At 43.3% G+C, this 11,034-nt stretch overlaps 1 protein-coding gene across 1 annotated transcript; it reads right to left on the bottom strand.

Moving 5' to 3' along the window:
• Window positions 1-4,490: 4,490 nt before the first annotated feature.
• Window positions 4,491-9,527, bottom strand: LOC120878268 (cytochrome c oxidase subunit 6C-like). Its single transcript, XM_040260943.1, has 3 exons — window positions 9,503-9,527; window positions 7,783-7,917; window positions 4,491-4,855 (listed from the first exon to the last, which is right to left on the bottom strand). The coding sequence occupies exons 1-3, from the start codon at window positions 9,525-9,527 to the stop codon at window positions 4,587-4,589; spliced, it is 429 nt and encodes a 142-aa protein (XP_040116877.1). The 3' UTR covers window positions 4,491-4,586.
• Window positions 9,528-11,034: the final 1,507 nt, after the last annotated feature.

Raw genomic sequence — 11,034 nt, 5'->3', positions numbered from 1 at the left:
GGACCTAACAGAAGCAGAAGATATTAAGAAGAGGTGGCAAGAATACACAGAAGAACTGTACAAAAAAAGATCTTCATGACCCAGATAATCACGATACTGTGATCACTGACCTAGAGCCAGACATCCTGGAATGTGAAGTCAAGTGAGCCTTAGGAAGCATCACTATGAAGAAAGCTAGTGGAGGTGATGGAATACCAGTTGAGGTATTTCAAATCCTGAAAGATGATGCTGTGAAAGTGCTGCACTCAATATGCCAGCAAATTTGGAAAATTCAGCAATGGCCACAGAACTGGAAAAGGTCCGTTTTCATTCCAATCCCAAAGAAAGGCAATGCCAAAGAATGCTCAAACTACTGCACAATTGCACTCATCTCACACGCTAGCAAAGTAATGCTCAAAACTCTCCAAGCCAGGCTTCAGCAATAGGTGAACTGTGAACTTCCAGATGTTCAAGCTGGTTTTAGAAAAGGCAGAGGAACCAGAGATCAAATTGCCAATATCTGCTGGATCATCAAAAAAGCAAGAGAGTTCCAGAAAAACATCTATTTCTGCTTTATTGACTATGCCAAAGCCTTTGACTGTGTAGATCACAATAAACTGTGGAAAATTCTGAAAGAGATGGGAATAGAAGACCACCTGACCTGCCTCTTGAGAAATCTGTATGCAGGTCAGGAAGCAACAGTTAGAACTGGACATGGAACAACAGTCTGGTTTCCAAATAGGAAAAGGAGTATGTCAAGGCTGTATATTGTCACTCTGCTTATTTAACTTCTATGCAGAGTACATCATGAGAAACGCTGGACTGGATGAAGCACAAGCTGGAATCAAGATTGCCAGGAGAAATATCAATAACCTCAAATATGCAGATGACACCACCCTTATGGCAGAAAGTGAAGAAGAACTAAAGAGCCTCTTAATGAAAGTGAAAGAGGAGAGTAAAAAAGTTGGCTTAAAGCTCAACAATCAGAAAACTAAGATCATGACATCTGGTCCTATCACTTCATGGCAGATAGATGGGGAAACAGTGGAAACAGTGGCTGACTTTATTTTTCTGGGCTCCAAAATCACTGCAGATGGTGACTGCAGCCATGAAATTAAAAGACGCTTACTCCTTGGAAGGAAAGTTATGACCAACCTAGACAGCATATTAAAAAGCAGAGACATTACTTTGCCAATGAAGGCCTGTCTAGTGAAGGCTATGGTTTTTCCAGTGGTCATGTATGGATGTGAGAGTTGGACTGTGAAGAAAGCTGAGCACCAAAGAATTGATGCTTTTGAAGTGTGGTGTTGGAGAAGACTCTCAAGAGTCCCTTGGACTGCAAGGAGATCCAACCAGTCCATCCTAAAGGAGTTCAGTCCTGGGTGTTCATTGGAAGGACTGATGTTGAAGCTGAAGCTCCAATACTTTGGCCACCTGATGCGAAGAGCTGACTCATTGGAAAAGACCCTGATGCTGGGAAAGATTGAGGGCAGGAGGAGAAGGGGACGACAGAGGATGAGATGTTGGATGGCATCACTGACTCAATGGACATGGGTTTGGGTGAACTCCGGGAGTTGGTGATGGACAGGGAGGCCTGGCGTGCTGCGGTTCACAGGGTCGCAAAGAGTCGGAGACGACTGAGCGACTGAACTGTACTGAAGTGACTGAATCTAGTAAAAATGCAGTTGTCTGATTATATATAGTGTATATCGTATTATAGATGCCTTCAAAACAATTTCTGGCCCCCTTGGAGTTTTTCCCCTGGTAATTTACAAACCAAGACTTTAAACTTTTGGACAACTCACTGTCTACTTCTTTTTCCTCTTTGTATAAAACTGACATCAGTTCTCTGTTCCACTCTCTTAAAGGCACCACAGCTGTTGTTTACTGAACTCTCGTGAGACCCACTTCTACCTTTCTAGATGAACACAGCACCTGGCTAATTTTCCTCCACATCCTCACACCTCGTCATCACTTCTGACATCTTTAAAACTCATTCTAGAGATCCATCAGTCACTGTAACTGTAGTCACACAATCTTGTTCACTGCAGTCTTCCAATTTCACCCTTCTTCAGCCATGTACCAGCAGAATCACTCTCTGAATTTAACCATTAGAGGTGCTTGGACTGCTTGTTTTTTATAGACAGTCCCATATCTACCACTGCACCTTTGCCCCTCCTGTCCCTCCCTGCTTTCTGCTCACCGAGTTCAGTGAACACTAAATCCTTGTTTGACCTACCTAGGAACCCTCGCCTCAGCCCGTTACTACCTTCTCTAACAACAAGGCCCCCATCATATTCTTGGGACCCACCCTGTCACTGGGAAACCCATCCCAGGCACACTGTCCAGTCTTCTATTTATGCCCAGGAACATTGTTGGAAAAAACCTGGGAATTCTCCAGCTCCCTATAACACATGCTGGCTACAACAGGGCCAGGAATGCCAGCAAAAATCCCCTGATTCATTGCAGGGAATATTTCCCCAATAATTCTGTGCACCTAATTTTTATCTATGTACCTCAAAGTCTCATGTATCTTCCCTCTATCATTCATGGCAAAGACTTCCTTTAAACGTGTGTATGCTCAGTCATGTCTGACTCTTTGCAACCCCATGGACTGTAGCCCCCCAGGCTCCTCTGTCCATGGAATTTCCTAGGCACAAATACTGGAGTGGGTTGCCATTTCCTCCTCCAGGGGCTCTTCCTGACCCAGGGATTGAACCTGCGACCTCTGGGTCTCCTGCATTGGCAGGTGGATTCTTTACCCCTGAGCCACCTGGGAAGCTTAGAATGAAATATAATTCATACCTCTTCCATACCTCCTCAGCATAGACCTGTCTCTCCACTTAACTTCCCTCAGTTTTCATCTGCTTCAAAGACATTTTCACTCCCATTTATCTGACTTACAATTCTAGATGTTTAACCTTAAAATCTCTCCAGAAGTTCGATGCCACATTAACAACTTCTTACGTCCTTAGTACCAAGCTGGCACATGGTAGCCACTTAATAGATGTTTATTGATTGAATGAGTAAATAAATAAATCTACACCTAGAGGGCCTACTTCCAACTCAACTCTAGATCAAGTGGAGTTACTGGAGAAGAAAGAAAAGGATAGTCAAAAAAGAAGACTAGTTTCTGCTCCTTCCACTCCCGATGCTATAAACTCCAACTCTAAGTCTCTGAAGGTTCTGTTGGCTTTTCAGCAGAGGCTTTTTTGGGAGATAATTGGCACATGGAATCAAACCCACATATAATTACTCCAAATGAAATAAAAACGATTGATTGCACACACAGTGTTTTAAAGGGCAGTAAAATCATATTACTTAAATACACGGTATACATAAAGTAACATAGTTATAAAATCAAAGGAGCATAACATCACCCCTGAACCATCCTGATCACTAGCATTCTTCTGCTATACTCAGATTCTTATAGCTGGATGGCTACTGGGTTTTTGTGTTCTTCAAACATGTAGGAGCTTCATGCTAGTATAAAGAAATAGTCACCCACCACCCACCATTGTTCTATATGCTTTTCCACATGCTGTTTCTATTAGGTATACTATTTTAAATTTCTTATGATCGTGTTTAAAGTATGTGTTTATAAATCGTAAATTCTGTTTTTCTGGTTTCTTCATCTATGATTTTTTTTCCCCCTCTCATGTGAATGGATTCCAGAAAACCCAGAAACAATATCTATCAAGATCCAAGCAGCAGAGGAAGGAGAGGACTAGCAAATAAACATTTTCCAGCGTCGGGTTAGGAAGATATTCGATCTTTCAATGTGTTCAACAAATGGGTTTAATAATGCACATTTCAGTATAAAACAGTTCACAACAGAAATATTTGCTACTCAGCCCATTTATCCTGGGAATTACACAACATGGACCATTTTCAATAACTTCTTTTCATTATAATGATTTCCTCCTGCTCAACCAACAGAAATGTACAAACCATTTTGGTCTAGAAATGTAATATGATGAGATACAAATGTATTAAAGAAAAATTAAAGGACAGTTATTTCTATCACTTTGGTTTAGGGTTATACTGTCTTTCTCAGGTAATTCAGCCTCTTTAAATCTTTGCAACCAGAATATAAAATCGCTTTTTATTCAGAATCCATTCAACTAAACAACTTGAAAAAGCAGGTTTATTTTAAAGTCTTGGTAAAATACTGCTAGACCAAAAATAGATTAAGTTACATTTTGGGGTGCTGGGAGGGATTGGGGGCAGGAGGAGAAGGGGACGGGGGTGCTGGGAGGGATTGGGGGCAGGAGGAGAAGGGGACGACAGAGGATGAGATGGCTGGATGGCATCACCGACTCGACGGATGTGAGTCTGAGTGAACTCCGGGAGTTGGTGATGGACAGGGAGGCCTGGCGTGCTGCGATTCATGGGGTCGCAAAGAGTCGGACACGACTGAGCGACTGAACTGAACTGAACTGAATTGGTTTCTTTTACATTTTTTTTCATGCCCACAGTATTTGTTCATCATTTATTTGTTGAGAGAGTATTCTTCAGCCCAGACATTCATAGTTTCATGCTTCAGGAACACAGGTAGGTGACAAACTTCCATGGAACTCAAGCAAAGAAATTCTTCATATTTCAAATCATTTTGCACTCTGAAAGATACCAGCCTTCCTCTTCACCTCAAAATCTTTCATGGAGTCATAATTTCTATATAAATCTGCATATGCCTTCTTTTCTGGTTCAGCTACAGCAAAGTTACAGAAAGTTGCAGTTCCCAGGGAGACAATGAATGTTCCAACAATATGAAATTGCAGATGCTTGGCCAGAAGGCCATGCATCTGAGGTTTTGTCGAAGAACTGGAAATGGTAGTTTTTCTCCTTGATGGTCCAACAATGACGTCCTTCCAGACTGATGGAGATATGGACCTAATTTTATAACTTAAAGATCGTGAAGTGCTTTTTGAATCAAACATATGTTTAACATAATTGTGACTTTTAAAATTTTATGTTCTAATATCAATCCATACAGATTATATAGGTAGTAATTTTTGCTTAATAAGGCCATCCACTTTTGTGAAACCTTTTCAAACATTCTGAATGACCAGAAATTGGGCTTCCTAGGTGGCAGCAGTGGTAAAGAACCTGCCCGCTACTGCAGGAGACATAAGAGACTCAAGAGACATGGGTTCAATCCCTGGGTCAGGAAGATTCCCTGAAGGAGGGCATGGCAACCCACTCCAGTGTTCTTGCCTGAAGAATCCCGTGGACAGAGGAGCCTGGCGGGTGATGGTCCATAGGCTTGCAAAAGTCGGACATGACTGAAGCGATTTAGCACAATATTCAAATGATTAAATGGTGAAGTTACGACTTAGCACGCATGCATGTAACTTCACCATTTAACCATTTATTTAGCAAACAGGTACTGAAGTATATGATGTGTATGGTGAAACAGTAGGAACTTGTTCCCCAAGTAATAGAATAATAAATAATCAGTAATAGGAAGAATTGAGATATACTTCCATATCACTATAATTTTCAGTAGTAATTGTCACAAAAGAGATGGTATAAAAATTCATAGAGCTGTAGAGAATTGTGATGTTTTCAATGACGTTTTCTAATTAGTTCTTAGACTTTTATGTTTTACAAAGCTACCTAAACGATTATCCCATAAAGCACCATCCTTATTCGTGGTTTTCTTCTTGTTGTCTTTGTATACTCAGAATTTTTGACCACATTTGTCTAATTCTTGAGAAGTAAAAATTCAGGGCATGTTTATTTACTGAACACACACTCTGAGTAAAGCCTAAGCCAGATGCTAGTCGTATACCTCAGTACTACAGCAGGCACGGTCCCTTCCGTCACGGAGCTCCTAATCTAATAGGGAAAAAAAAAAAAAGTTTCCACAGAACATGTCTTTCATTCCTTTCTACATTCTCACCATCACTGGGATTGAACATTATTAAGCACCACAGTGACCACATTATTTCATTGATGTTCCTTAGAAGCAGCGAGCAATACAGTTGGTTATGGTCAATTTCATGGTTTGCCTGTGATTGTTGAGAAGACACGCCAGTGTTTTCTAAAGCATTTCGTGGATGCTGCTGGCATAACCCACATATGGGTTAGAAATGCTGAGATGGCATTTCTGATCAACCTGAGCAGTCAACAGTCTTTGATAAAAGGCCTCTGATTTCTAAAGCAGGGCCTGCTTGAAAGAGCAAAACTCTTCAGGAAGTGAGCGGTCTAAGACATTTGCTTCTGGGGACTCTTCCTGGTGACATGACAGGCCCTTTCCCTCTAGAACTCTTCCTCTGTGAATGAGAGCAGAGAGAAACAGCAGAAGAATGGAGGAGAGGAAAGAGAGACTAATGGAAAACAGATCGTGCAATATGTAAGAGAGGAGTCGAGAAGAGAGTGAGGAAAGGCAGAGCTTAGGAGAAGGAGGAAGGAAAGGACAAAGGGAGGAGAGGGGAAAGGAGGGGAAAAGACCGAGCTTGTGTGGAACACAAGTAGCAAGGGCTCCAAGGGTGTGGTGGCCGTACCCGTTGGACACACAGTACTATGGAGTCAGTCCCGGGCCCGGGCCCAGGAGCAAGGACTGTGAAACACTTAAGAAGTGACAGCTGTTTCATCAGGAGGAATATTAGCAAAAATCATAGCTACTTGCACTTTCTTTGTGCTAATCCTATAAGTGCTTTACATGAATTATCTCATTAGATCCTCAGGACAACCCTAGAGGCACAGAGCCTTAACCCAGATAAAGAAACTCAGAGCAGTTAAGGAACTTTTCCAAGGAGACAAAGCTGACAAGTGGCAGACCTTGGATTTGAACCGTGGCCAGCCTTCAGCGCCTCTGCTCTGAAGCACCATGACTGCTGCTCACGCGACTTGCGAGAACCTGCCGTAATAAGATGGCAGAAAGGAAGTGTGGTGGATTGGGACATGAATCTGAATCGGGGCATTTCTGGTTTTCAAACTGCTCCCCCCTCTTTATGTGAGGAGAGACAAATATTTTAAACAAAACAAACACTTGTTACACACACATTTCGGTGTAAGAGATCATTGCAATTGAATATCCTGATTTTATAGTCTTAGTGATTTTAGATATAATTTAACCTGTGGTGCATGAATCAAATTATCCTTAACTGGCACCTCTGTGAACAATCCCAGCTGAAGCCCCCTGACAGAATGTTGGTTGGTTGTGAAATAACCTAAATTTAGGAGGATTGCACTAATATATGTGGGTTTCCCAGGTGGCGCTATTGCTAAAGGACCTGCCTGTCAGCGCAGGAGACGCAGGACTCAAGGGTTCCATCCCTGGGTCGGGAAGATGCCCTGGAGGAGGGCATGGCAACCCACTCCAGCGTTCTTGTCTAGAGAATCCCACGGACAGAGGAACCTGGCAGGTTATAGTCCATGGGGGTCGCAAAGAGTCAGACACAACTGAAGTAACTTAGTACACACTAAGGTATGTATTATAGATAGTTACTCTTAATGAGTAAAGTTAATGAACCCAGCCCAGGACTGACTAGTTGTAAGCCTGGGAAATAGGAAGAGAGTTCATTTATTCATCCAACAAATATTTATTCAGTAACCACTCTGAGTGACTATTTTAGTTAATACAAGAGTATACAAAGCAAAGCTCTTCTGTAGATTACATTCTGGGAGGTAGAGTGGAGACTGATACTAAACCAATAAATATTAATATAATGTGTCAGATGACAGTAATGCCAAAAAAGAATGATAAGGTGAAATAAGATGGATAGAGAAACTGGAGTGAGTGCAACTCAGGCAGAGCTGTCAGAGAAGGTCCCTCTACTGACTTCTGAATGAGACCTGAGGGCAATGAGGCAGACAGCCATGCCGATGTGTAGGTGAAGAGCATTTCAGCCAGAGGGCACAGCCAGTGGAAAGGCTCAGGGGCATGAATGTGCTTGGTGGACGTGAGGAAGAGCGAGGAGGCCAGTGCAGCTGTGCAGAAGAGGCAGGAGGGGGAGCAGCGAGAAGAACCAGCACAGAGATGGAGTAGGGCATGACTGGAAGGCTTGGAAACCCTGGAAAGGACTCAGACTCTACTCTGAGAGAAACAGGATGACCCTGGAGAGTCTTTGACACTGAACAGGAATGATACGATCTCACTTTGGTTTTAGCAAGCATCACGTTGACTGCTGTGTGGAGAAGGCAAAGGGGCAAGGATAGAAGCAGGAAGACCAGTTAGGAGGCTATTGCAAGAGACCGGGTGATAGATGAGGATGACTGCTCTAGCAGTGTGAGTGCGACTGTACGGCTGGCAGGATTTTACCAACGGAGTGAATACAAGGCTTGAAAAAGAGAGCAGAGTCAGGCTGAGTTGCTACATTTTGGACTAAGCTACCAGACGAATACAGATTTTATTTACTAAGGTGGAAAAAACCGTGGGAGAAGTAGGTTTGGGGAGGAAAATGAAGAGTTCAGTTTTGGATGGGTTAAATTTGAGATACCTATTGGACATTTGTGCTGCCTGCCAACGCAGGACTCATAAGAGATGCAGGTTCGATCCCTGGGTCAGGAAGATCCCCTGGAGGAAGGCATGGCAACCCACTCTAGTATTCGTGCCTGGAGAATCCCATGGACAGAGGAGACTGGTGGGCTACAGTCCATAGGATCACAGAGTCAGACATGACTGCAGCGACCTAGCAGACACGCACACATGCATCAAATATCATGCAGGCAGTTGGATATATATATTTTGAAATTCAAAAGGCATATCCAGGTGAAGGTATAAATCTTGGAGGATCACTATGCAATGATATTTATTTAAAGTCATGGCACTAGATGAAGTTACTCAGAGAGTGAGATTGAAGAGTGGGGAAAGGAGCTATAAGGATTAACCCTTAAAACACACCATATGGTCTCCATGTTTGTGTCCTCCCCAGATTGATACACTGTAAGCCTAATCCCCAGTGTGGTGGTGTGTGGAGATGGGGGTTGCTGGGAAGTAATTAGATCAGAAGAGTGGAGCCCTCATGAAGGGATTGGTGCCCTTATAAGAAGAGTCTCTGCTCCCTGCCTTGTGAGGAGGTGACTGTCCATAAGCCAGGAAGAGGGTGGTCATGGTGGCACCCTATTCTTGTGCCTCCCAGCCTCTAGAACTATGAGAAATAAATGTTTGTTGCTTACACCACCCAACTTCTGGTATTTTTGTTATAGCAGCCCAACCTGACTATACACCAATCCAGAGGCTTGGAAGAAGAAAAATGACCAACGATGAATAGATGTGGCCATGAGAGCAGAAGAAAAGTAGGAGAGTGGGGTGCTGGAGACAGCAAAGAAAGCAGTTCAAGAAGGGTCAGCATGCAAGTGGATGGGATTTCTCCCTTCATTTCTTCTATTTTCTCAGTGAAATCAAAAGTAGGCCATCATGAAATGAGAATGGGAAGAAAGCGCTGGAGATTTGAGAAGACAGAATATAGGAAATAATCTTTGGGAAACCAAGATCAAGAATGGACTAGGGACATATAATAGCACCGCCTAGGCGGGTGGGCTCTCTTGAAAGCTGGTTATTTGGCAAACATACTCACAGGCCAGAGCAGGTTGGCCATGGCGGCTCTGCGGTGCAGAGTTCAGTGTCAGGCTTGTTCAGCTTCAGGGTTAAATGTGCAGAGGGGAGGGAGAGCTAAGACAGACTCAGCAGGAGCATCACCTTCCAGCACCTGGTCAAGATGAAAGGCCAGGGAACAGGGCTGGATTAAGCCAAGAATTTCCCAGGGTGGCCTAAAATACTTGGAACTGGGGAACACCCTACGACAGACTAGTGGTTGAGTAGAGCTATCAAAAGTGAAGACCAACAGAGTAAAAAGAGATCATAAATTTGAAGAGTTATGAAGTCAGCAGACAGAAATATTAAGAACAAATATAGAAAAAGAGAGTGAATCAGGTTGGGTTTGTGGCTAGGGTCCAGGCAGTGACAGCTATCAAGATAAGGATGATGGAAATCCATTTTTATATGCATACCACCAGGGATGTTCTGGTAGGTTAAATGGGAGTCAGTGAACTTGCAGAGGAACAGTTCAACTCACGATTGTTGAGTCTTAGAAGATACCTCCAGATGTGGGGCAGGACCCAGAGGAAGAGCTGGTGGTGCAAAGCATTGTTGTGGCTGTTCAGTCACTAAGTCATGTGTGACTGCAACCTCATGAACTGCAGCATGCCAGGCTTCCCTGTCCTTCTCTCCCAGAGTTTGCTCAAATTCATGTCCATTGAGTCAGTGATGCTATCTAACCATCTCATCCTCTACTGCCCTCTTCTCCTTTGCCTTCAATCTTTCCCAGCATCAGGGTCTTTTCCAGTGAGTCACCTCTTTGCATCAGGTGACCAAGGTATTGGAGCTTCAGCTTCAGCATCAGTCCTTCCAATGAATATTTAGGGTTGATTTCCTTTAGGATTGACTAGTTTTATCTCCTTGCAGTCCAAGGGACTCTCAAGAGTCTTCTCCAGCACCACAGTTCAAAAGCATTATTTCTTCAGTGCTCAGCCTTCTTTATGGTCCAGCTCTCACATGATACAAACAAAAGAACATCAAATCATGAAGTGGCAGAAGTCATGGCTTGTGACAGCTAAGACAGGAGAGAAATTTTGGAAAAGATGAAAATGAGCATGTGATAAATGCTGAGCCTAACAACTAAGAAAAAGCTGGCAGTGATTGTGTCAGTGACGATGTGGGAAAGAACAGTTTCACGGAAGCAGTGAGAGGAGCACACACCCCGCGAAGGTGAAGGAGACCTGAACAGTAGAGGGAATGCCCACACCCGGAACGTCCATCCCAGATGTTCAGCAGAAAGGCATGCCCTCTACAAAATTCACAGGCTCAGTCCAAATGGATATGTAGACACCTTGCTTAAAAATTACTATAACGGCCACAGCAGAGTATTCTACCCAGCACAGGGCTCTTCTATGTAACTCGTGCAACTGGCCCCGCAGATGGCAAAGGGGGAAAAATAGCAGAATCATTTGAAAACAGCAGTGGAAAACTGCAGGATGTTTGATCTAGGTGTATTTTAAGGCAGAATAGCCAAAAGGGGCTTCCCAGGTGGCCCGACTGGTAAAGAA

The sequence above is a fragment of the Oryx dammah genome, unplaced genomic scaffold (genome assembly GCF_014754425.2).
Source record: "Oryx dammah isolate SB20612 unplaced genomic scaffold, SCBI_Odam_1.1 HiC_scaffold_18, whole genome shotgun sequence".
In the NCBI taxonomy this organism is placed as follows: domain Eukaryota; kingdom Metazoa; phylum Chordata; class Mammalia; order Artiodactyla; family Bovidae; genus Oryx; species Oryx dammah.
This window is presented reverse-complemented; position numbering and strand designations above follow the sequence as displayed.

Coding starts and splice junctions, on each gene's coding strand:
- LOC120878268 (XM_040260943.1), bottom strand. CDS start 9,527: ATGGCCAACCTGCTCTGGCCTGTGA. Junction 7,918..9,502: donor CAACCTGCTCTGGCCTGTGA/GTATGTTTGCCA, acceptor TCTTCTGCACAG/CTGCACTGGCCTCCTCGCTC. Junction 4,856..7,782: donor GTCTGCCTCATTGCCCTCAG/GTCTCATTCAGA, acceptor TATCTCCATCAG/TCTGGAAGGACGTCATTGTT.